Source organism: Oncorhynchus keta, chromosome 14 (genome assembly GCF_023373465.1).
Source record: "Oncorhynchus keta strain PuntledgeMale-10-30-2019 chromosome 14, Oket_V2, whole genome shotgun sequence".
Lineage (NCBI taxonomy): Eukaryota > Metazoa > Chordata > Actinopteri > Salmoniformes > Salmonidae > Oncorhynchus > Oncorhynchus keta.
In genome coordinates this window covers 43,141,844-43,168,102 of record NC_068434.1, presented here as the reverse complement: position 1 = coordinate 43,168,102, position 26,259 = coordinate 43,141,844, and the positions used below count along the sequence as shown (strand labels likewise).

At 43.3% G+C, this 26,259-nt stretch overlaps 2 protein-coding genes and 1 pseudogene across 3 annotated transcripts; 1 reads left to right on the top strand and 2 right to left on the bottom strand.

The window, feature by feature from the left end:
* Positions 1 to 1,024: 1,024 nt before the first annotated feature.
* LOC127907074 (fatty acid-binding protein, liver-type-like) lies at positions 1,025 to 3,236 on the bottom strand (annotated as a pseudogene).
* A 7,075-nt stretch (positions 3,237 to 10,311) lies between these two features.
* Positions 10,312 to 11,930, bottom strand: LOC118393476 (isotocin-neurophysin IT 2-like). 2 transcript variants are annotated; one of them, XM_035786168.1, is made up of 4 exons: positions 11,785 to 11,930; positions 11,435 to 11,559; positions 10,977 to 11,181; positions 10,312 to 10,838 (listed from the first exon to the last, which is right to left on the bottom strand). In XM_035786168.1, exons 2-4 carry the CDS (start codon positions 11,552 to 11,554, stop codon positions 10,693 to 10,695), a joined length of 471 nt encoding a protein of 156 aa, XP_035642061.1. In that variant the 5' UTR covers positions 11,555 to 11,559; positions 11,785 to 11,930; the 3' UTR covers positions 10,312 to 10,692. The 2 variants fall into 2 exon arrangements, with proteins under 2 accessions (XP_035642061.1, XP_035642062.1); XM_035786169.1 differs by having other exon boundaries at positions 11,435 to 11,556; positions 11,785 to 11,905.
* Positions 11,931 to 15,150: 3,220 nt separating this feature from the next.
* LOC118393475 (zinc finger protein 366-like) lies at positions 15,151 to 25,962 on the top strand. The gene is made up of 7 exons (XM_035786167.2): positions 15,151 to 15,324; positions 17,165 to 18,208; positions 18,628 to 18,795; positions 20,886 to 21,036; positions 21,622 to 21,813; positions 23,201 to 23,375; positions 23,511 to 25,962. The coding sequence occupies exons 2-7, from the start codon at positions 17,169 to 17,171 to the stop codon at positions 24,422 to 24,424; spliced, it is 2,640 nt and encodes an 879-aa protein (XP_035642060.1). The 5' UTR covers positions 15,151 to 15,324; positions 17,165 to 17,168; the 3' UTR covers positions 24,425 to 25,962.
* The last annotated feature ends 297 nt before the right edge of the window (positions 25,963 to 26,259 follow it).

Here is a 26,259-nt window from a genome sequence, read left to right as displayed (position 1 = left end):
TGGCCATGTTCTGTTATATTCTCCACCCGGCACAGCCAGAAGAGGAATAGCCACCCCTCATAGCCTGGTTCCTCTCTAGGTTTCTTCCTAGGTTTTGGCCTTTGTAGGGAGTTTTTCCGAGCCACCATGCTTCTACACCTGCATTGCTTGCTGTTTGGGGTTTTAGGCTGGGTTTCTGTACAGCACTTTGAGATGATGCACGAAGGGCTATATAAATACATTTGATTTGATTTGCTTTTGACCTACACGTACGCTACAGTCACAAGACGTAGGTCTCCTTATTATCCCTAGAATTTCTAAGCAACCAGCTGGAGGCAGGGACTTCTCCAATAGAGCTCCATTTTTATGGAATGGTCTGCCTATCGATGTGAGAGACGCAGACTCGGCCTCAACCTTTAAGTCTTTACTTTAGACTCATCTCTTCAGTAGGTCCTACGATTGAGTGTAGTCTGGCCCAGGGGTGCGAAGGTGAACGGCAAGGCACTGCAGCGTCAAAGCGCTCTCCCTCGCTCCCCTCCCGGAGGACGTGAGCAGTAGGACCATGTCTCAGGACTACCTGGCCTGATGACTGTCCCCAGTCCACCTGGTTGTACTGCTGCTCCAGTTTCAACTGTTCTGCCTGCGGCTATGGAACCCTGACTTGTTCACCGGACATGCCACCTTGTCCCAGACCTGCTGTTTTCAATTATCTCATTTGATTTGGGTGCTCAGGGTCCCATCTCGCTAAGAATTTAACTCCAATATTTGCCATACATGAAATGTCAAAGAGTGAAATTCTGAGCAAGTTCCCTTCCAGTGATGTTGCCTATATACTGAAGGAGGTCAGTAAATGGGTGGGTAACTGAACTACAAATCCTATTATCCAATCTCTCAAGTTAACCCATGGAACCCTAGCATCACTTGCAGCTCATTGGTGGACTCGATAGGAAGGCTGTGGTCAGTTAAGTCCAGCCTTAGGAAAATGTCACCCGAGTTGCTTCCCTCTGATTGGCTGATTTGATTGTCACCTTCCAAGATTGGTCTTTCAATCACCCACATGGGTATATGCTCCTAAGTACCAATGAGGAGATTGGAGAGGCCAGACTTGCAGCACATCAAATTGAACAATTTCCAATTTCTATTTTAGCACCTGGCCACGCAGATGCTTGCTGAGGCGCGCGAGCTGTGTGGGTGCAATGATTGAATAACACGTACATTTATTTTGCGACGTGGGTGAACGAGCGGTGGGGTCAGCATGTACTTAGAACATTGGCGGCAGCAAACTGTTGAATTGCGTTCACGGCACTGTCATAGACTAACCATTTTGTTAATGCTATAAAATAACCCTGAAATTGTGTAAAGCAGTCACGTCGTGAAACCCCCAGCCATATGCCCCAGACTCACGTTGCCTTTCACATTTTATTAACGAGTGGGTGTTTGCGTCTGTAAGTTCTGTGACATATTCGATCCCATTCAGGATGGCCGCATTTCAGCTTGTTACCTTCCCTCATCACCTGACAGCCTGAAACAGGAGAGGTCAACGGTTAGATCTGAAAGCAGTGGTCACCAACAGGCCCAAGTTGGATGGCCATATATGGAGAAGTATAAAAAAAAAGTGTGACAGTGTGCATCAGGTGTGTGTTGGTTTTGAGACATAACTGTGCGCCCAGTCAGGTGTGTGAGTTGGTTTTGAGACATAACTGTGCGCCCAGTCCCTAAGAGCAGAGGAGATTCTGCCAACGAAAGTCAGTCCTCCCACAACATCACTGGGACCTGAACTAACCATAGTGACCCCATATCAGCTGAACTTATAGTTTAGTTAGATACTGGCTGTATATGTAGGGAGATGGATAAACCCAGGCTACATGTATGAAACTCATGGTTGGGTTGTGACATGCGCCACCCACATTGACCATCCCCCCGGTCGGCGACTCGAGCTCCGTCTCCTGGCCAATGGTGAAGGAGTTGGTGAGGATCTTTGTCCCCGTGGTGACAGTCACCTTGAAGTGGTCTCCAGTCTCCTCAATCTCAGAGATGCTCTTGAGGTCTTTGCCCTCCTGGATAAGCTCATCAGGGAGACCTACATGTTTGCGGCAGCGAGAGAGTCATATGCGGTGCTTTTTAGTACTACAAAAGTTCATGAAGTGAGACATGAACACTGAAGTATTACTGCTGAAGTAAAGCGCTGATGCACTATAATATGGCAACACAATGATCTGAATGCATTCCCAGCTAGCACATAACATTCTGAGGACCATACGTTTTAGGGCTTGGTTATTTTGCATACCACATTATGGTGCAGGACAGTTGCTTGGCTTTGGAACATTCTCATTAAGGAATTTGACAAAATGTTATTTTCTTGGCATTTCATTATTTGATCAGAATATTTCCTGAAAGTTCTAACCATTTAATTTAAGGTAAAGTTCTAGGAACATTAGTCATTTTACATTGGGAATGTTCTCAAGTTGTTCAGCTGACTTTAAATATTCTCCTGTGGGAATGTCAGTGCTTCAGCATAATGTTCTGTAGGTTCTCATAGTTACAGTTAAAGTCATGTTCTCAGAACACTAAGAACTTGCCATAAAAAAACATTGATCAAAACACATTCCGTTCTCAGCTTCAACAAACGCCATCTTTTCTTAAGTGTGTTGAACACAGTAGTTGGCCACACCTGATCTTAATGAGTGCTTGTTCCTGTTGAAATTGTCTGAATAGACTAAATTTATCTACTTTCAATGAGTTACAAAACTAATGCATGACAACTCCATCCTGGTGGCACAGTGGATTAATTCCATGGATAGAGGACAGAAGAGCATAGGTTTGAATCTCAATGACACAATAAATCATTAATGCCTAGGCAAATCATTTAACAATCCCATTGGTGCTGGAAGTTCAAAATAGTTAGCCCAAACCAAACTAGCAGTGTTAGGTCTTAAATTAAACATTCAGTGAAAGTTGTTCAAAAAAACCTAACACCATTTCAAGTACCCATTGCATTCGCAGTTGATCTTCATTACTGAAAGGACTACGACTTCAGAAATTAACACCCCAAGTCTAATCAAATGTACAAACCCAACTGCAAGACTTACCAACAGCCTCCATGAAAGACTCAAAGTTCTCATGTGACTCCATCTGGTATTTCCCTGAGAAAGACATGGTGACTATAAGACAGTGACAGTAGAGTCAGCCACAGCTCCCTGCTTGTCTTTATACCCTCATCTATCCAGCCCTGCACTCATTAACTAACTAAAGGTGTCTACAATTGAGAACCCCTCCCCTCATATCTTCCCTGCTACTTGCCTGTCGGCACAGATCTAGGATCAGCTTCCCAGCCAAGGGCAACTAATCTACATCGCAATGGTCAACTTTATTGTACTCCACTTCTCATCCTCTCTTCTTCTACTTTGGCAGTGTGAGTGATCATTGATCTGATTTGATAAACAAGGCCTCCTCGACTCCTTAGAAAAATGATAAGCAGTCTCATCATTGTAATACAAGTGTATGGATCAATCAACACATTTCAAATTCAACTTGACTTTATCTCGCTATACACCTGTGTTGAAATTAAACTAGGCTACATTGCACTTTGAGTTGAGAGGTGTATGTTACTTATGTTGGTGTAGCATAAGATTAATCAACCAATCAATGTACCTTAAAAAACACAGGTCTTAAAAAACAATTCAACGTACAATTGTGTTTCGGAAAATTATGATTAAATGACTGAACAAATCATTTTAAATGGAACTGTAACTAATTAAACTTTGTGATTGTGCGACACGGACAAGGAATAATTAAAGTTAATGAACACCATTCCAACTAGGAAGAAAGGAATGGTTTGTGGATTAAGTAAACAGATAAGGTAGTTAACCTATGGTTGAACTGACGAAACTGAGCTCTGGGGTGTTTTAGATAAGGCAGTGAGTGCATTCCTAGGTTTTCTGTTAATTAGAACTGTCGGCTAAGTGGTGATCGATAATGGTGAGGAGTCAAAAGTTAATTCAGTTTTGTTGTGTGTCCTGTGTATGTGCTGGGGGGTCAGAATGAACTTTGAATGAACTTTTAAAGTTCCCTTTGTCCCGGTCTGGAGGAGGAGATACATTTTTTAAGCAATGAAATGACGTCATGTTATTGTATATAAACTGTTGCTCGTGGTAACGTGGCAGCGCGCTCTGAGAATAAATTCTGTTACCTATTATTGATAAGACTGGTCTCCGTCTATTTTATGCAAACAAGAATCTTACATAAAATAGATCGAGGGAATTCAATTAATGAAAACACATTGGTATAATTCAATTACAGTAACAAATTGTAATGCCAATTGTAAGGCAACCAGCTGCAATAGGGTTGTGAGTTTGCTCCATATATGGGAATATAGCTGAACCAACATACAGTGTTGACTTCCAAAAACAAACATGAAATTGTAATTAGACTCAACAAGTTTTTATACATTCAGCTCACTGTGAGAAAAGTTTGTTGAGTTAACAAACGTTCACCCATTTATTTTCCTTCTGAATCCAACAAACGCAGAGAATAACACTGATAAATCAATTGGTTAAGTTGGCTTTTTTACAGTGTGCACCATTTGTATTGCCCTTGCTTGTGCCTGTCTGTATGTCAGGGTGTGTATCATGTACTTTCTTTAAATTCTACAACGTTTGGGTCTAATCCTGAATGCTGATTGGTTAAAAGCACATTACAGCCGGTGTCTATTCCACAAGTTATCACCGGCTAAATCTATGATGTTAAAATTCTTATTTACTCTGTTTCATCTGACTGCGCAGTCTACTGTCTCATCAGCCCAGCCAGGCAATTTATGAACTTGATCTCCACTATAAAAAGCATCTACACATTATCTTACATTTCTTTTATTCTAAAGTTTAGTTTTAAACAGCGGAGATTTGTATAAACTTTGCTGTCTGTCTCTGCGACATTTGCAACATAGTTTCAACATTAAAATTCAATCTCCAGCTGTCCCATAGTAATGAACGTGTTGGGAGTCGGGACTAGACAGACAGGCAGTCAGCTTTTCTCATCCAGTCGAAATAGTGAATCCGCTGGCTTCATTTTCTGTATATATATATATATACAAAGAAATGTCAATTGAAAAAAAAGGTCAAATGAAACGAAGTGCAGCTAGTTTGCAGTCTTTCCAGCTTTAGTTTGAAGTGATTCTTTTAGCTGTGTTTTTGGCTAGTTCCTCTGACTGGCAGTGTCCTGGCGAGAAAGCACATTTTCTATACCAGGCGAAATTGCGCCTCATTAGCTTATTGTTATGGATGCATCCAAATAAATGTCACTAGAAAACAGCTTAAACAAATGCAAATGCACTACTGTTGTTATTCTGGCTGCACTGTTTGACGTGAATGTACGTTAGCAGTAGTTGGCTAGCTAGCAAAGCATGGGATAAGAACTTTTCCAGCCAGTATGGCAATGGAACTGGAACAATGGCAATGGAACATTTAGAACGAACGACTGGGTCACGTCCATAGATACAGAACAAGAAGACATGAAAGACTGGGAACCGAACCGATACCGTCTCTGGCAACCGAACCGATAGCATGAATGACCAGCCAGCTTGCGTGGCAACCCTACATTTGTGTCGTGACTATATTTTGTGGAAGGATGAAATAGTATGAATTAGTCATTATATGAATATGTTGGTAACCCGTTGTATAAAATTGATACTGCCCTTGAAGTCAGTGTTTGGAGGATATATTGGCACGGTTTGCCCTCCCTCGATTTCTTCTCGGGCCTAACAACCCCCGTGCCAATATATCCTCCAAACACCGGCTTCTCGGGCATTATCAATTAAATAGGGTAGATGTCTCTGTGTGTTCTCTGATCTGCAGTATCTCATTTTGATCTGTGTGCTGAGGCTGAACCAATAAGAGCTCCTGTGGTCATGAGAACATGGACACTGCCTCTCTATGAAAATCACAAAGCAGAATGGACATGGTTGAACCTTCTTGAGGTTATTCAGAGAGAATTGACTACTGCATGGAATAATTAACATTAAGCCATGAGTATACAGAATATATTAATTCTGAAGTCTATAGGTCTATTTGTTATGTATTTTGGCGTGTACGTGTCACGTCCCTTTGGCTTTTTGGCTGGTATACATTACATGAATGTTCTGACACACTCAGTGTAAGTCGCTCTAGATAAGTGCATTTGCTCAATGACTTAAATGTACATTAGTAAACATATGTTCTATAAATTCTATTTCTATGATTCAGACCAAGTTACACCAAGACGACATAAATATTATATATCTACACCAATGTAGTAATAATAAAAGGTAGTAGTAATCATAAAAACTAAAGGTCACTATCCAAGGCTAACTGCTACTCCATTGTAGACAGAGAGAGATCCAGCTGGTGAACCAGACTTAAGGACACTTTACACCAGTTGCAGAATGTAAAGAAAACCTCAAATAAACAAACAAATAATATTAAAAGCTGATTCACAAAACATTAAAGCATATCAGTATATCATTGCATCTAAATCATGCTCCTTTCTCAAATGTTTTTGTGGAACATTTGAATGTTCCCTGATTAGATGTTATACTCTATACCACACTATATAATTACATAATTACTAACTATGTAACATGATGTCTATGGTTACTATGTAACATGATGTCTATGTTTACTATGTAACATGATGTCTATGGTTACTATGTAACATGATGTCTATGGTTACTGTGTAACATGATGTCTATGGTTACTGTGTAACATGATGTCTATGGTTAGCCGAGCGGAAATGGAGGAAAACTCGCCTCCCTGCGGACCTGGAATCCTTTCGCTCCCTCCTCTCTACATTTTCCTCTTCTGTCTCTGCTGCTAAAGCCACTTTCTACCACTCTAAATTCCAAGCTTCTGCCTCTAACCCTAGGAAGCTCTTTGCCACCTTCTCCTCCCTCCTGAATCCCCCCTCCTCCCTCTCTGCAGATGACTTCGTCAACCATTTTGAAAAGAAGGTCGACGACATCCGATCCTCGTTTGCTAAGTCAAACGACACCGCTGGTTCTGCTCACACTGCCCTACCCTGTGCTCTGACCTCTTTCTCCCTCTCTCTCCAGATGAAATCTCGCGTCTTGTGACGGCCAGCCGCCCAACAACCTGCCGGCTTGACCCTATCCCCTCCTCTCTTCTCCAGACCATTTCCGGAGACCTTCTCCCTTACCTCACCTCGCTCATCAACTCATCCCTGACCGCTGGCTACGTCCCTTCCGTCTTCAAGAGAGCGAGAGTTGCACCCTTCTGAAAAAACCTACACTCGATCCCTCCGATGTCAACAACTACAGACCAGTATCCCTTCTTTCTTTTCTCTCCAAAACTCTTGAACGTGCCGTCCTTGGCCAGCTCTCCCGCTATCTCTCTCAGAATGACCTTCTTGATCCAAATCAGTCAGGTTTCAAGACTAGTCATTCAACTGAGACTGCTCTTCTCTGTATCACGGAGGCGCTCCGCACCGCTAAAGCTAACTCTCTCTCCTCTGCTCTCATCCTTCTAGACCTATCGGCTGCCTTCGATACTGTGAACCATCAGATCCTCCTCTCCACCCTCTCCGAGTTGGGCATCTCCGGCGCGGCCCACGCTTGGATTGCGTCCTACCTGACAGGTCGCTCCTACCAGGTGGCGTGGCGAGAATCTGTCTCCTCACCACGCGCTCTCACCACTGGTGTCCCCCAGGGCTCTGTTCTAGGCCCTCTCCTATTCTCGCTATACACCAAGTCACTTGGCTCTGTCATAACCTCACATGGTCTCTCCTATCATTGCTATGCAGACGACACACAATTAATCTTCTCCTTTCCCCTTCTGATGACCAGGTGGCGAATCGCATCTCTGCATGTCTGGCAGACATATCAGTGTGGATGACGGATCACCACCTCAAGCTGAACCTCGGCAAGACAGAGCTGCTCTTCCTCCCGGGGAAGGACTGCCCGTTCCATGATCTCGCCATCACGGTTGACAACTCCATTGTGTCCTCCTCCCAGAGCGTTAAGAACCTTGGCGTGATCCTGGACAACACCCTGTCGTTCTCAACTAACATCAAGGCGGTGGCCCATTCCTGTAGGTTCATGCTCTACAACATCCGCAGAGTACGACCCTGCCTCACACAGGAAGCGGCGCAGGTCCTAATCCAGGCACTTGTCATCTCCTGTCTGGACTACTGCAACTCGCTGTTGGCTGGGCTCCCTGCCTGTGCCATTAAACCCCTACAACTCATCCAGAACGCCGCAGCCCGTCTGGTGTTCAACCTTCCCAAGTTCTCTCACGTCACCCCGCTCCTCCGCTCTCTCCACTGGCTTCCAGTTGAAGCTCGCATCCGCTACAAGACCATGGTGCTTGCCTACGGAGCTGTGAGGGGAACGGCACCTCAGTACCTCCAGGCTCTGATCAGGCCCTACACCCAAACAAGGGCACTGCATTCATCCACCTCTGGCCTGCTCGCCTCCCTACCACTGAGGAAGTACAGTTCCCGCTCAGCCCAGTCAAAACTGTTCGCTGCTCTGGCCCCCAATGGTGGAACAAACTCCCTCACGACGCCAGGACAGCGGAGTCAATCACCACCTTCCGGAGACACCTGAAACCCCACCTCTTTAAGGAATACCTAGGATAGGATAAGTAATCCTTCTCACCCCCCTTAAAAGATTTAGATGCACTATTGTAAAGTGGCTGTTCCACTGGATGTCATAAGGTGAATGCACCAATTTGTAAGTCGCTCTGGATAAGAGCGTCTGCTAAATGACTTAAATGTAATGTAATGTAATGTAAATTGTAAAGTGACTGTTCCACTGGATGTCATAAGGTGAATGCACCAATTTGTAAGTCGCTCTGGATAAGAGCGTCTGCTAAATGACTTAAATGTAAATGTAAATGATGGTTACTGTGTAACATGATGTCTATGGTTACTGTGTAACATGATGTCTATGGTTACTGTGTAACATGATGTCTATGTTTACTATGTAACATGATGTCTATGGCTACTGTGTAACATGATGTCTATGGTTACTATGTAACATGATGTCTATGGTTACTGTGTAACATGTCTATGGTTACTGTGTAACATGATGTCATGGTTACTGTGTAACATGATGTCTATGACTACTATGTAACATGTTTATAGTTACTATGTAGTATGATGGGTGCATTCGTAAATCCACTCTGGCTATCTACTCCGATATCAGAGTACTCTCGTCTGACTGTGCCAGAGTGCAGAATTAATTTACGAATTTTACGAAATTGTTGCCAGCAGCACATTTGCAGTCACTAACGCTATGGATAACATGAAAACAGCCTAACCAGCTCTGCTAGGGCGAGTAAAATGGTAAGAGTGAGGTGTTCTCTCATTTGTGTCTGGAAGTAGCTAGCAAAGCTAGCCAACTTTAGCCAGTTAGCTTGGGTGCTTGACTGCAGTTGTGAGGTCAGAACGCCCTGATCATCCCTACTCTTCGACCAGAGCGTCCATTGTGCATACTAAACACCCCCCGGAGAGTGAAACGCTCTGAATTTATGGACAGACAATCTGACAACGCTCTGAATTTACGAACGACCCAGAGCGCACCCTGACACACTGGAGGCAAATAGGTTGCAACCTATTTTTGATATCAAATCACAATCAGCATTTACATTTTATGTTTATGGTTGGTTCATCATTGGACATTAAAACACTAAATTACCTACTGGAGATTCGCTCAAAGGTTTGTGTGATTTGAGACCAAAATAATGAAAGCCAGTAAGGGAGAGTAAAGTCCACTGAATTAGAACTATTAGAACAGACTGTCACGCCCTGACCTTAGTTATCTCTGTTTTCTTTATTATTTTGGTTAGGTCAGGGTGTGACTAGGGTGGGTATGTTAGTTTCCTTGTCTAGGGTTTTTGTATGTCTAAGGGTTTGTAAGTCTAGGTTTATGTTTGTCTATGGTAGCCTGAATTGGTTCCCAATCAGAGGCAGCTGTTTATCGTTGTCTCTGATTGGGGACCATATTTAGGTAGCCATTTTCCCTAGGGTATTTGTGGGTTCTTATTCTATGTTTAGTTGCCTGTCTGCACTATTCGTATTAGCATCATATTTTGTTCATTGTATCATTTGTTTAATAAAGAACGATGTACGCATACCACGCTGCGCCTTGGTCTCCTCCTTACAATGAACGTGACACACACACTGCTTATAAAAGCACACGCCAAAACACTAAGCCTATTGTTACAGAAGATATGAGAACTATACGTCGCACAGAACTCATTTCATGTTTCAGATGTGGATGTTGTTGTGCACTGGACAAATGGTAATTGTTTGAGTCAGCTGAGAGAGAAACATACACACACGCATACTCGCACAAGCTTTATTAACATACACATTTGGACTCTTTACACGTATTAGAATTGTTAAAGCTATTTCTGTACATACAGTATATAGCTACAATATTTAAGTATGCAATATAAAGGCAATCTACAGAGGAGTGCTCAGGGTCCTAGCTAAGAATTTAACTCCAGTGTTTTGATATACATTAAATGTCAAACACAGAGTTAAATTCTTAGCTAGGTCCCATCCAGTGAGGTTGCCAATATATACTGAAGAAGGAGGTCAGTAAATGGGTGGGTGAACTATATCTAGGTAACTTTGAACTACAAACCCTAACTTTGAACTACAAATCCTATCAACCAATCCCTCAAGTGACCCCCATGGAACCCTGGCGTCACTTGCAGCTCATTGGTGGACTCTATGAGGAGGTGTGTGGTCAGCCAAGTGCAGGAGCCTGAGGATGACGTCTGCAGAGTTGCTGCCCTCTGATTGGCCGATTTGATTGTCGCCTTCCTCCTCAGCGAAACAAGATTGATCCGCACTGCAGCCCTCTGAGATACAAAATAAAGGATGAAGGAGGACACACAAGTCAGAAAGCACATAATTGTATCCACCACTCTATTAGAACCATTTCAGTGGTATATAATCACAATGATCAACACAGAAATATAGGAGTGATGTGCCCTCACCTGAGTCACAGCAGACTCCCGGTGAGGCGCAGCGTGCTGTATCAGATCCACAGGGTCTCCCTCCCACCTGGCAGGGGGTGGGCAGGTAGTTCTCCTCCATGCAGTGTGCCGTCTCCGGGGAGCCCATCCAGCAGCCCACATCCTTCCCACAGCAGATACTGGGGCCAAAGCAGCGGCCCTGCTCCCCTGGCCCACAAGACATGCACTGCAAGAGGAGAGAAGGGACAGTCGGGTATGAGGTTGTTCCATCATTCCAGAAAAAGAGATTCTTATCGACATTCTTGCTCCCTTTTACAGGAGGAAGATAATGGTTCATTGTCAATTCTCCGAATTCAGTCCTTTTACAGAGCCTCACTTTGCTCCTACTCATCTCGATGCACCTCTAAGACAAATCACACCTGTTATCTACACATTATATTTAAATAGTTTAGGTATAGACGGATTCAGTTGCAGCTCACCTTGCGCTGTGGAGCGTCCATTATGGACCTCTTGCCCCCGATGGGACAGTTGGAGATGTAGCAGGCTGAACAGACAGACAGGGCGTAAAGTAGACACACGGACACGGCGGCTCCAGTCATCTCTACTGAGAGAATGATAGATGAGGAATAGAAAGAGCGAAAGGGATAAGAGGGCTACAGACATGGACGGAGAGGAGTCTGAATATTCCGTCTAACATTCCCATTGCACTGTCAACTGGAAATATCATACAAATCTGAAACACTGAAATCCAAACAAACTCAACAAGGCATACGACCAGAGACCGACTGACACACAACACCTATACACATATCCACAGAGACAAGCTCACTTGCTGATCTCCCAGTGTACAGCACAAGGCGAATGCGTTGGCTCGTTCCGGAGTGACTCCCAGGTGAATGTTGAAGTTCTGTATCTTCCGTGGCACCCAGACCTCTTATACACCCTCTCCGAGAGTGACACGGACCCCTGACAACCACTTAAGGTGTGTATTAATGAGCCTCGCTTACTCCCCCTTCCCCCTGATAGTGCTGGACTGGGCAGAGGCCTGGCCACTGGTGCAGCCATACAGTGGCCTGGAGTGGTCCAAGCCATAGAGACAGTCATTAGTGGAGGGCCTGTGACCGTGACCATGCATGTGAGAGAGGAGAGGGGTTAAGAATGAGACAGAGCAAAGGTGTTTAGTATGTAGATGGAAATGGGGTGGGGGTGTTGAACCTCGACCTATGGCCTATTATTAGAAAGATGAGAGCAGTGAGCAATGTTTTTCAGTGAGCAGTGTTTTTCAGTGTAAGCTGACAGACTGGCAGACCACATCCTATATTTGTTCCAGATCAAGGACTGGGAAGCAGTATCATAAAGTGGTTGGATAAGACCTATCTGGACATATTTGTTCCCCTTACTGGGATTCTCCACTAGGGGTTCTCTTATCAATGCACTTCATGATCTTATTGGCTAAGGACTACAAGAAGCATCACATCATCTTCAAATCAAATTCATCTTTGTTTGGTTTGCTAATTAAAAAGCAACAATATGCAGCTAGCGTAGTCCATAATTACATAAATATGATTACACAATCTTTGTCAAATGTATACATACACACGCACACAAACACACACACACACTCCTGATATACCTGATATGTCACCTTTAATAAACTTGCTAATACCTAAAAGGATTTAGTACACATTGTCGAGGTCTTAGGTGAATTGATTAAATGAGCCCATTAACACAGACAATGCTAATCAGCTTCCTACTAAAGGCTTTTCACTCTTCCAATGAGATGAGCTCAATTAGCGCCTTCCGGATTAGTATTCCGGTTATTGATGGAGAAAGGCAGGGTCAAGATTTATGCTAATTTAGTTTACGTCAGACGATTGGTACATACACGTGTCATAAGATGACATCATAGTTTTCAACCTTTCAGAGACAGTAAACACTCCTCTTGTATGATGAGTCACTGTGAGGTAGGACAAGAAAAGGCTGGGTGTTCCTGCCAGAAACCTGCCTATATGCGTGCGTATAGGCCTGACTGAGAGACTGATGATGGCCCAGTTCAAATATTTTTTATATGCATCCTCACTTTAAAAGTTGATTTGAAGAGGCTCATTTTAAGTGATGCTACAGAGAAGCTGGTGTTTGGAGGATATATTGGCACGGTGTTGTTACAGAGTATCGATTTAGCCAGTCATGACAACCAGCTCAATTTGCAGTCTGTCTCCATCGGACACATTCACATTATATTTCGACGACTAGGACAAAAAGGCTTCTCAACAGTTTTCACCCCCAAGCCATAAGACTCCTGAACAGATAATCAAATGGCTACCCGGACTATTTGCATTGTGTGCCCCCTCCAACCCCCCACCCCTCGTTTTACACTGCTGCTACTCTCTGTTTATCAAAAATGCATAGTCACTTCCACTATACATTCATGTACATACTACCTCAATTGGGCCGACCGACCATTGGCTAACTGGGCTATCTGCATTGTGTCCCACCCACCACCCGCCAATCCCTCTTTCATGCTACTGCTACTCTCTGTTCATCATATATACATAGTCACTTTAACCATATCTACATGTACATACTACCTCCATCAGTCTGACTAACCGCTGTCTGTATGTAGCCTCGCTGCTTTTATAGCCGCGCTACTGTATATAGCCTGTCTTTTTACTGTTGTTTTATTTCTTTACCTACCTGTTGTTCACGTAATACCTTTTGTGCACTACTGGTTAGAGCCTGTAAGTAAGCATTTCACTGTAAGGTGTACACCTGTTGTATTCGGCGCACATGACAAATAAACTTTGATTTGATTTGGAGATCGCAATTCAATATTGAAACACAATCATTTCAAACTGAAGCTGGAAAGACTGCAAAACTTCGTTTCGTTTGACCTTTTTTCAATTTAAATTTATTTGTATGTATCCATAAAAATGATGCCAGCTGATTGATGACTGATTGAGAAACTCTGCCTGCCACTCTCTCTCGTCCCGACCCCTACACATTCATTACTATGGAACAATTGGAGATTGAATTTGAATATTGAAACAATGTTGCAAATGTCGGAGAGACAGACAGCAAGGTTCATACAAATCTAAAACTAAATGTTAGTCTAAAATAAATGTGAGAATGTCTAGTTACTTTTTATAGTGGATATCAAGTTTGTAACTGCACTGCCTGGCTTGATGAGCCAGTGGATTGCGCATTCAGATGGAACAGAGTAAATAGGAATTTTAACGTCATAGATTTAGCCGGTGGTAACTTGGCTGGAATGCTCTTTTCACCAATCAGGGTTCAGGATTAGACCTACCCGTTGTATAATACCCGGGAGACTACCAGTCAGACATATTGCTTAACAACTGAGCTCTTCTCCCATGGTTCAGTGAGGTTCTCCAACGCCATGTGGCTCTATTGACTAACACTACACGTTACACTGTCCTAAAATGATTCAACTCAATCCTTCTGTTTATGCTGCAGAACACCTCCCCATCACCCAAGTGGGTAAAGCAGACCAGGTGAACAAAGGAATACCTTGAAATAGTCTAATGTTCCCAGTCATTACATTGATACCCTAATATAAAATATGTCAAAGCAGACAGAGCTTCACTTTGATTTGGTTTTGTGTCTATACAACTTGAAATGCTGAAGTCATGTCATCAGGGCACTGGAACTTTCTACATAGAAATTACAACCTAACCAAGAGCATTCATCAGCTTCGCAAGACTAAATATGATTCCTAATTCAATTCAATCATATATGCATAAATTGTCTTTCCAGCATCACTTGTTTTTTCACATTTCCTGAAGCCATTACTGCACTAACTTCATAGCTACGTACTGTGGTGTTATGTTCAACCCTGCAGGATGGGAAAAGCAGAAATGTGAAAGTGGCTCCCAGAACTGTTGGTGTTGAAAGTCTAAAACTCCTCACCTAGACTTACATGCCTTTTAATGAATGCACAATATTTAAACAACGTTGTAGTACTATTGAATTGTTAAAAACAAGCCTCATCCAGTCACCCCCAAAGCCGTGTAAATCCTTATTTTGTAAAGAAATGAAGATGTCTATCTAGGGTTTCCTTATTTTTCTGCAGGAAGGCACTAGGCTTGTTGACTTCCTCTCCCCTCCCTTCCTTCCTTCTCTCCGAAGGTACTCATCTGAAAAATGAGAACAAAGTGATTGTTCCTGTTCACTTTCTTAAGTCACTTCAAATGCTGTCCGTGGACGGGTAGCTCATTGTCAGGACAGGAGCAGGGCGAGAGCGGAGCAGAGTAGCCAGAGAGATAGGTACAGGAGCTGGTACCTCAGCCTAATACACAGCTACTGCAACAGTACAGAAGAGAGGACAGACAGGCTGAGCTACACTGAGCTGGTGAGTCCCTCAGATCCAACAGAGGACTAACAGGGTAGGGGTATGGTAGGGGGATGAGGAGGGGCTTTTGTTTTAATGTGTGAGTTGTGTTGTATTCACTGGGGATGCAAACTAGCATGGCAGACAGGCGGAGAGCGACAGAGGGGTCTTTCCATGCTGTACCATGTTCTGTGTATAGTATTGTAATGTTGTATACTTCACATCGTGATATTCTTTTCACACTTTGAACGCAATAACAAATTGAAGCTTAGAGTAGACTATTTGTTGTGTCTTTCTATGAACAAGAATTGATTTGTGATCTAATCTTTATCCTTTATGATGACCATCACCATCCCTTTCCCTATCTCTTTCAACATTGGAAGATCTCACTGTTTTTGCTCTGTAGAACACAGGCGGTTGGTGAAACCTTAATTGGGGAGGACTGGCTCGTGGTAAAGGCTGGAGCGGAATAGGTGGAATAGTATCAAATTAGTGTTGTAAAGTACTTAAGTAAAAATACTTTAAGTACTACTTAAGTCGTTTTTTGGGGTATCTGTGTTTTACTTTATTATTTATATTTGTGACAACTTTTACTTTAACTTACTACATTCTTAAAGAAAATAATGTACTTTTTACTCCATACATTTTCCCTGACAACCAAAAGTATATTTTGAGTGCTTAGCAGGACAGGAACATGGTCTATCTCACACACTTATCCAGATAACATCCTTGGTTATCCCTACTGGTTCTGGTCTGGCGGACTCACCAAACACATGCTTCGTTTGTAAATTATGCCTGAGTGTTGGAGCGTGCCCCTAGCTATCCGTGAATAAAATAAAAACATGAAAATGGTGCCGTCTGGTTTGCTTAATATAAGGAATAAAAACATATTTTTTACTTTTGCTTTTGATACTTAAGTATATTTTAGCAATTACATTTACTTTTGATACTTAAGTCAATTTAAAACCAAATATTTTTAGACTTTTACTCATGTTGTATTTTACTGGGTGACTTTACTTTTACTCAAGTATGACAATCCGGTACTTTTTCCACCACTGTATCATATGTTTGATGCCAGTCCATTCGCTCCGTTCCATCCATTATTACGAGCCGTCCTCCTCTCAGCAGCCCCTACTGCTGTAGAACAGTTCACAGAAACATCCCTCACACTGTATTTACATAAATATCCTTATTATTAACAGCATTGTCTCATCCTCTTTTAGCTGATCTGCAGAAGTTGAACAGTTCCCCGTCACATTGTCTGATTCACTCTATCACAGCTAATCTCATTTGTCTGGCTTCAGTTCAAAACCACAAAGACTCCAACATGAGCCTGATCATACACAGGCTACTCTTTCGTGTATGTCGTTGATTGGTTCTTCAGAGAGAATACAGGGTATGCAGACCTACAAATTGTCCATGTGTTTGGAACATGTGGATCTCTAAAGCACAGTAAGATATCATATATAGAGCAATAGCCGAGGACAAAAGGAGAAGTAACCTTCCACCCATCCGTGCAAAAATATGAACAGAGCAGAGTGAGAGGGAGAAGCGTAAAAGTGTGCAAGAGGGAGAGGTAAAAGTTAGTTCCTGATTTCAGAGGGGCAGCAGGTAGCCTAGTGGTTAGGGTCTTGGCCCAGTAAGCGGAAGGTTGCTAGATCAAATCCCAGAGCTGCCGAGGTAGAAATCTGTTGTTCTGCCCCTGAACAAGGCAGTTAACCCACTGTTCCTAGCTGTGTAGTAGGTGGATCATTTAAGTACTGTTTCCTATTCTTCAGGTCTCAAAGAAACATTCTTATGATAAATGTATTGTAATAGTTTAAATAAATAACTGGTTTCCTCTCTGTATTTCCCCATGCAGGTAAATGATGGACACAGATGTCCTAGGTTTCAGACCAGACAGGAGGAGTCCTCTTAGGGAAGACCTGAGGCCTGTCTCTCACCCCAGTCTTTACCTGAGCCAATCTCCACTCGACCTGAACCTCCCCAAACGCTCCCTCTCCCCGACCAGAGAGGCCTACAGCACCACCTTCAGCCCTCTGACTCACCATCTCCCTATGGGCCTTGAGGGTATTCATTACACCCAGAGCGAAGGCTCCCAAAAACGTCAAAGAAGTCCATTCAAAATGGAGGGTTCCGAATCCCCCACTCCTGGAAACATGGAGGAGGTGGAGCGTCGAGGCAACACCAGGACTGTTGATCTCTCCCACCTTCCGTTCTCCCTCCCTTCTCATCCACGTCTCTCTCCCTCTCCCATGCCCATCCCAGGTATGATTGACCTGACCCGGCTCCAGCTGCACAACAGGGCTCGGTCCAGGTATGATCCACCTATGGGCCTCGCAATGCAGGTGAAACAGGAACCAATCAGCCCCTCACCTCTGTGGCCTCCCTCTCCTCTCCTCATGCACCACCCTCCTCCCCCATTCTTTCCCTCTCTCCACCCCAGCCTCCTCCCCTTCCCCTTTTTCATGCCTGGGCCTGTCATGCACCTCTCTCCTGGAGCCTTCTACCCCAGAGAGGCCCTCAGACCTAGTCGGCGTGGCCCAGACGGAGGCCCCCGAGGTGGGATGACCAGCGTTGAGAAGCTCGGTCTCAACATCCACATTGACGACAGCTACTACGTAGATGTAGGGGGAGACCAGAAGCGTTGGAAGTGCCGTATGTGTGAGAAGTCATACACCTCCAAGTATAACCTGGTCACACACATCCTGGGCCACAGCGGGATCAAGCCTCACGGCTGCCACCTGTGTGGGAAGCTGTTCAAGCAGCTGAGCCACCTGCACACCCACCTTCTTACCCACCAGGGCACAAGGCCACACAAGTGCCAGGTGTGCCATAAAGCCTTCACCCAGACCAGCCATCTGAAGAGACACATGATGCAGCATAGTGATGTGAAGCCATACAGGTCAGTACTGGGATGAGCCTTGTCTAGACTGTCTGTTCCGTTTCACACACCCAGGAGATATTCTTTCGTTTGTCGAGTTGATAACTAAGAAAATGGTTTAATTAACAAGGACCTTACATTACATGTCTTCAGTCTTTGACTCAAACTTACAGGGAAACTCCACCCTTATGATGCAAAATGCATCATGCCGGCAGTATTTATGAAAATGTGATTGCAGACATGCAAAACATGTTGGGACTGTATCAACAATGGACTAATGAAACAAATGCCAAAATATAGCTTTTGGGTGGATTTTTCCTTTAAGAAGATAAAATAAAGTTCAGGAATAGTTATAACTATGACTATTCATTACTCTTGATTAGTTAGTGTCTACGTTCTGCTTGACAAAAAAACAATTGCTATTCATCTCTCCTCTCCAGTTGTGGGGTGTGTGGGAGGGGCTTTGCCTATCCTAGTGAGCTGCGGGCCCATGAGCTGAAGCATGAGAAGGGCCAGGAGAACGTATGTGTAGAGTGTGGTCTAGACTTCCCCACTCTGGCCCAGCTCAAGAGACACCTGACGGCCCACAGAGGACCCACCCTCTACAGGTACATATACCCAGAAACACCAGCTGGGTTTTAAACCAGAAACTGTTTTTTTTTTTTAAATATGATTTTTTTTTAAAGGGGGGGGGTTTAAACACATTACCTCATACGTCTGTTACCCTTATTTCTGGTTGTGGGTTCGGCAGCAAAAAATAAAATGCGGCCTATGAAAAGGAAACTAGTTATGTCGCTTTCATAATAAAAGTCCCAAAAGACTTACAGTACCTAACACTAGAATAAAAGTCCTTATAAAACTAAGGCTACATGTCTACTACTGTATACATCTAATACAGTATGATTGTACAGTTATACAGTCTCGGGTATAAGCAAACGCTCTGATGAAGGCTCCGATGCCGAAATGTGTACGCTTTTAATAAATAAGAAGTACAGTTCTGACTGGACCTCCATGTTCATCAAGTGGCTGAATATCTCTTTCACATTCATTTTGAACTTGAACTTGAATGTAAACATGTTATTTAATGCAAGCAACTTTCTGTTGACTCCCAAGGTAGTGGGAAGGATTTAGCTTTTTTGGATAAATCCAGGCCACTTCAGAGTGTCTGTTTTCTGTCCAGGTGTAGTGAGTTTGTGTTTATGTGTCTAGGTTTTGTGTCTGTTTTCTGTCCAGATGTAGTGAGTTTGTGTTTCTGTGTCTAGGTTTTGTGTCTGTTTTCTGTCCAGGTGTAGTGAGTTTGTCTTTATGTGTCTAGGTTTTGTGTCTGTTTTCTGTCCAGGTGTAGTAAGTTTGTGTTTCTGTGTCTAGGTTTTGTGTCTGTTTTCTGTCCAGGTGTAGTGAGTTTGTCTTTATGTGTCTAGGTTTTGTGTCTGTTTTCTGTCCAGGTGTAGTAAGTTTGTGTTTCTGTGTCTAGGTTTTGTGTCTGTTTTCTGTCCAGGTGTAGTGAGTTTGTGTTTCTGTGTCTAGGTGTAGTGTCTGTTTTCTGTCCAGGTGTAGCGAGTTTGTGTTTATGTGTCTAGGTTTTGTGTCTGTTTTCTGTCCAGGTGTAGTAAGTTTGTGTTTCTGTGTCTAGGTGTTGTGTCTGTTTTCTGTCCAGATGTAGTGAGTTTGTGTTTATGTGTCTAGGTTTTGTGTCTGTTTTCTGTCCAGGTGTAGTGAGTTTGTGTTTCTGTGTCTAGGTGTAGTGTCTGTTTTCTGTCCAGATGTAGTGAGTTTGTGTTTCTGTGTCTAGGTTTTGTGTCTGTTTTCTGTCCAGGTGTAGTGAGTTTGTGTTTCTGTGTCTAGGTTTTGTGTCTGTTTTCTGTCCAGGTGTAGTGAGTTTGTGTTTCTGTGTCTAGGTTTTGTGTCTGTTTTCTGTCCAGGTGTAGTGAGTTTGTGTTTCTGTGTCTAGGTGTAGTGTCTGTTTTCTGTCCAGATGTAGTGAGTTTGTGTTTCTGTGTCTAGGTTTTGTGTCTGTTTTCTGTCCAGGTGTAGTGAGTTTGTGTTTCTGTGTCTAGGTTTTGTGTCTGTTTTCTGTCCAGGTGTAGTGAGTTTATGTTTCTGTGTCTAGGTGTAGTGTCTGTTTTCTGTCCAGGTGTAGTGAGTTTGTGTTTATGTGTCTAGGTGTAGTGTCTGTTTTCTGTCCAGGTGTAGTGAGTTTGTGTTTATGTGTCTAGGTGTAGTGTCTGTTTTCTGTCCAGGTGTAGTGAGTTTGTGTTTATGTGTCTAGGTTTTGTGTCTGTTTTCTGTCCAGGTGTAGTGAGTTTGTGTTTCTGTGTCTAGGTGTAGTGTCTGTTTTCTGTCTAGGTGTAGTGAGTTTGTGTTTATGTGTCTAGGTTTTGTGTCTGTTTTCTGTCCAGATGTAGTGAGTTTGTGTTTCTGTGTCTTGGTGTAGTGTCTGTTTTCTGTCCAGGTGTAGTGAGTTTGTGTTTCTGTGTCTAGGTGTAGTGTCTGTTTTCTGTCCAGGTGTAGTGAGTTTGTGTTTTTGTGTCTAGGTGTAGTGTCTGTTTTCTGTCTAGGTGTAGTGAGTGTTCGTTTTCTGTCGAGACATAGTCAATGTCTGTTTTCTGTCTAGGTGTAGTGAATGTCTGTTTTCTGTATAGGTGTAGTAAATGTGTGTTTTCTGTATAGGTGTAGTGAATGTCTGTTTTCTGTATAGGTGTAGTGAGTGCCAGAAGAGCTTCCAGTACCCCAGTCAGCTGCAGAACCACATGATGAAGCACAAAGACATCCGGCCATACATCTGCAGCGAGTGTGGCATGGAGTTCATACAGTCCCATCACCTCAAACAGCACACACTCACACATAAAGTAAGGCTGGGTGGGGTCTTCACACTGTCCAAGTACTAATGTCCACGAATGTCAACATGTGTGTTTGGATGAAAATGTCTTTACAGGGCTAGGTTGTGTTGTGGAGATGAAGCGTTTACCCGTGGGTCAGTGGGTGTTAAGGTAGACTATACCTGTTGGTGACAGGACACTAACATCAGGAGCCTTTCCATTTGGTGACTTGAAATGGTTTTGGTTGTTATTGTTTTTCATTTGCCGTAGGATATTCATGACAGTATGATGGCTTTTACACTACTGGGCATCATTGCACATCATTGCTTCTGCTTCAAACAGTATTTTAGTACTACATGGTGAAGCCAGGACAAAGAGCAGCTGTCCTCAAAAACAGACAAATGAGGCTTTGTTACAGTAACAGTAGCTGCATGTTTCGGCATTGTTTTAATGATACAAGGCATCCACTCTCTTGGTGTCATGCTAACATCTTGCTGCGATGTCTTGCTTGTCCCTGACGGACTTGCTTGTCAAGACGTAAGAAAATCTTCCACGGTGATGGTCATTTCTCTCTCTCTCTTTCTCTCTCTTTCTCTCTCTCTCTCTCTATATCAGGGGGTGAAGGAGCACAAGTGTCGTATCTGTGGTCGTGAGTTCACCCTTCTGGCCAACATGAAGCGCCACATCCTGATCCATACTAACATCCGGGCCTACCAGTGCCACCTCTGCTTCAAGAGCTTTGTCCAGAAACAGACCCTCAAGGCCCACATGATCGTCCACTCTGACATCAAACCCTACAAATGCAAGGTGAGTGTTCTGATGGGGAATGTTCTTATGACATTCTAATTGCCACATGCAACAACTCCTTTTATACCCCCCAGGACAGGTTATAAATAGCTCTCTATGGTATGCAATGGCTGACATAACAAGTGTAACTGATGATGCACTACCCAATTTCGAAATTGCAAGAGTAGGTTTAAAGCCGGACTGAGTTCCTTTAAAAAAAATGAATAATACCCTAATAAGGGTTAGGGTATAGCAGGGTTATTACTATAATATAAAGTCTCTGTTGTGTTAAGTGGGACCACGTTTAAGCTAATGAAGCCAACTGACACTCTGAAGCAACACCACACTCTGTGACATTGTTCTCCAGTAGGAGGGTTGAGACGATGAGCAAATAGCAGATAGAGAGGGGATTTGGCAGTGAGTTCCATCCTCGTCCATAGGAAGGATATCGCTGCACAAACTGCCTCTTTAACAATGGCCCCCAGCCTCCCGGGAAAATGGGCCACACAAATAGATTTCATCTCGCTTTCTCTGTTGCTGGAGGGAACGCTTCCTGTTTTCTCACGGTCCTCTTGGACAGTTTACAGTCCCTCTCTCCTCCTGAAGGAAAGGACCACCCTAATAAAAAAGAATGCAGAGGAAGGACAGCGCAGGAGTTGCCCTTCCCAGCCCTACTCTTCTGGCCCTGTCTCGCTGCAGCTTCCTCTGTGTGCGTGTGTGTGTGTGTGTGTGTGTGTGTGTGTGTGTGTGTGTGTGTGTGTGTGTGTGTGTGTGTGTGTGTGTGTGTGTGTGTGTGTGTGTGTGTGTGTGTGTGTGTGTGTGTGTGTGTGTGTGTGTGTGTGTGTGTGTGTGTGTGTGTGTGTGTGTGTGTGTGTGTGTGTGTGTGTGTGTGTGTGTGTGTGTGTGTGTGTGTGTGTGTGTGTGCGTGTGCGCACATTCATTCATGAGTACGTCCAGCTCCGGTTACAGCTCTGAGTGCAGAGAGGATTAGTCATCTAACACATTAGTTGTTTGATACAAACGAAAGTTTGATCAATGGGCACAGTTTTAGACTACATGGCGTGCAGTTTTGCCCTTGAATGGTATTTACTACACCATGAATTGCCACGGATGTGGTTCGGGGAATAATGGAATTCACAAGTTGTAATCAAGGAATGTGTACACAAACTATTTCAATGGTTGCTATTTAATGATTTATTTGAGGAAAAATTACAGCACATCTTGGTTTTGGTTTATCAACTTATCTGTCTGTTGCTTTCAAGCATGTGCAATTCTTTCCTAGGACCCTGATGAAGTCTTTTTAGGCCGAAAAATAAATCTGTTCCATAATCGTTTTGTTCTTTAATACTTATTGGTTTGTCCGTGAGCACATATTTGACTGCTTTCTTTTGTTTTTCCTTGTTTTCAGCTGTGTGGGAAGGAGTTCAACAGAATGCATAACCTGATGGGCCATATGCACCTGCACTCTGACAGCAGGCCCTTTAAGTGCCTCTACTGCCCCAGCAAGTTCACTCTGAAGGGAAATCTCACCCGCCACATGAAAGTCAAACATGGGATCATGGATAGAGGCCTGGATGCAAGAGGTAATTACTAAAGGCTATGGAGGAATTCATTATATGGTTCCTCCCTTCCTGCATTGAGACTTCCTACAACATTCCTACCCTGAAGCTAAATCAGAATCAGCCGGTCAGTTTGTAACATGAGTCTCTGTCCCTCAGTGTCCAGGCGACAGGGGCGCTTCTGCCTGTCGGCCCCTCTGGGCCTCCTGACCCGTTACAGCCAGGAAGAACCCTTTGACCTCTCCCAGAAGCCCAGGCGGCCGCGGCCCTGCCTGCGCCTCTCCCAGTCGGATGGGGAGAGCGTCCCGGGGAGCTCCTGTCAGGACGAGGATGAAGAGGAGAGCCTGTACAGGAGGAGCCAGTACAGCCCTGAGGTCTACCAACACCACACTGGGGGACAGGTGTTCATGTCTGAGACAGCTAAACAGATGTATAGACAGGACATGGAGACTAGTGGACAGGTGTACCCTCCTGGGGCAGATGGTGAGGTTTATCAGCCTGTTCCAGAGCCAGGTGATGCAGATAAGCAGTTGTACCAGTGTGTGACAGGTAGACAGGTGTATGACTCTGACTCAGAGCTAGGTGACCAGCTGTACCAACCTAACCTAGAATTAGGTGACCAGATGTATGAAACGGAGTCAGAGGCAGGTGAACACCACATAGGTGGCAAGCTGTGTTATCCACAGTCAGGTAATACAGGTGAACATATGTACCACTCAGATTCCGAGGTAGGTAGCCAGTCGTACCATTCTGACCCAGACCAGCTAGAGATAGGTGACCAGGTGTACCAGCCTGACCCAGACCAGCTAGAGATAGGTGACCAGGTGTACCATTCTGATCCCGGCGAGGAGATGATGGACACACCTGAACCATGTGAAAAAGACTACCACTCAGACCCTGGTGTCTTAACAAAAAACGTAGGGACTGATGAGGAGGAAGAGGAGGATTTGGTGAGAGCTGGGAGCAGGGAGGAGGAAGAACAGAGAAAGCAGTTTAGACGTTATCTTAGCAGGGAAGAATACAGACGTGTAAGGAGTTATAACGACAGTAAGAGTTCCTCTTCTACCGAGTAGTGACAGGAGGAGTACGAGTCGTGAATAGGCTACTGTGCTGAAGAGAAGAGGGTTGAGAGCTATTGTAAAAGGGTGGGGAGAGAATTGAGTAGTAACTCGAATAAGCCACTGGCGAGACCTCAGAGATAATGTTTGCTTTATAACTGTTGTTTTAAAAAAACATGCCAAATTGCTAACGAAATTAGTCCTGTAGCATTTAATACTGCTATAAAAACGAACAGAACTAAGTTTGGAATTTGTATGACATATTTGAATAATCAAATGTTAGAATTAAACAATGAAGGCCTTTAAACACTTGTTGGACAATAATTGTAAAAATGAAATGCCTTTTCTGGTGTCTGACGGAGTTGAATCCAGTTAGTTGCACTTTACATCTTTCAAGAATCCCTGAGCTCGAAAATAGCAACATTTTCTCACAGCCCAATTGGCAAAATGTGTAAAATAGCATGCGATTAACTATAAAACGGCACATTTTTCTCTTCCTCTGACCTTGCCGGGGGGGCGCGCAAAACTGAGCAACGCCCCTGGAATAAGCTGTGAAGTGTGTTGTATTTCAGGCTGGTAGAACAAACAATACATGTGCATGTGAAAAGACGTGTCTTAAAGAAAAGCTTAGTTGAAATCAGGGTTAAATTGTGCTGTGAATAAAATTATATTGTTTTGAAAATATATTTTTTCTAAATTGTTACTTTTTAACTAGTACTTGTCAATCTATAATTAATTAGCATGCGATTACAATGTGATAAAAGTGATTTCTCTTTTTTAATGCTAGTTTCATATGCTCTTCTACTGGAAGCTTTAATAGGTCTGTAAATTATGTTGTTTGTTGTGTGATATAATGAGCGAACAAAAGTAATCTCATCTAATGAGAGACTTTGAAATTAATAAAAGTGCTGTAAGAATTAAGAATTAAGATTTTTTTTTGGGGGGGGGTTACGCTTTAAAGGTTGTCTCATGTGTAGAGGAAAGTAATGAGAAGGCACACCACAGCCCACTAAGCAAGGACCGACGGAGACGTCTTATGGCCGCCTTTTTGGTGCGGTCCAGACTGGCCTTGATTTCAACATCCACAGACTTCGATGTTTGGTCTGGACCGGACCAAATCTGAACCAATTATAGATGTCTATGCTTGGTTCAAATTTGATCTGGTCCAGACCAACCTTAATTTGGCTCAAACATAGACATCTATGATTGGTTCAGATTAGGTCCGGTACTGAACCAATCATGCTCTACTGTACTGAACTGTGCCGTACTGTACTGTGCTGTTCAAACTTGTGAAACATAGTCTAAATGTCTACGACTCGTTCAGATTTCGACCAGCCTTGATTCGTTCAGATTTTTACTTGTTTGGGGGCGGAGCTCATGAGAATAATAGACAGCATGCTCTGCGAGATTGTGTGTATTGTTGTGAAATTGTTAGATATTACTTGTTAGATATTACTGCACTGTTGGAGCTAGAAACACAAGCATTTAGCTATACCCGCAATAACATCTGCTAACCATTTGTATGTGACCAATAAAATTTGATTTGAAGTGTTTGATTTTTACATTTACATTTTGGTCATTCAGCAGACACTCTTATCCAGAGCAATTTACAGTCAGTGCACTCAATTAAGGTAGATTAACAACAACATATCACAGTCATAGCAACAACAACAAATATTTCTGTAACCATTGCTGAGAAAGTTACTGTAGTTTAAGTGGTCTGTTGGTTTGTTCTGTAAATTGTATTACTTAGACAATCATTGTTGCTGGTTTTAAAGCTTTTGAGAAAGCTATCATAAGTGCATGTAACAGATGAGGACAATAATAAATAGTATATACAGTGGGGCAAA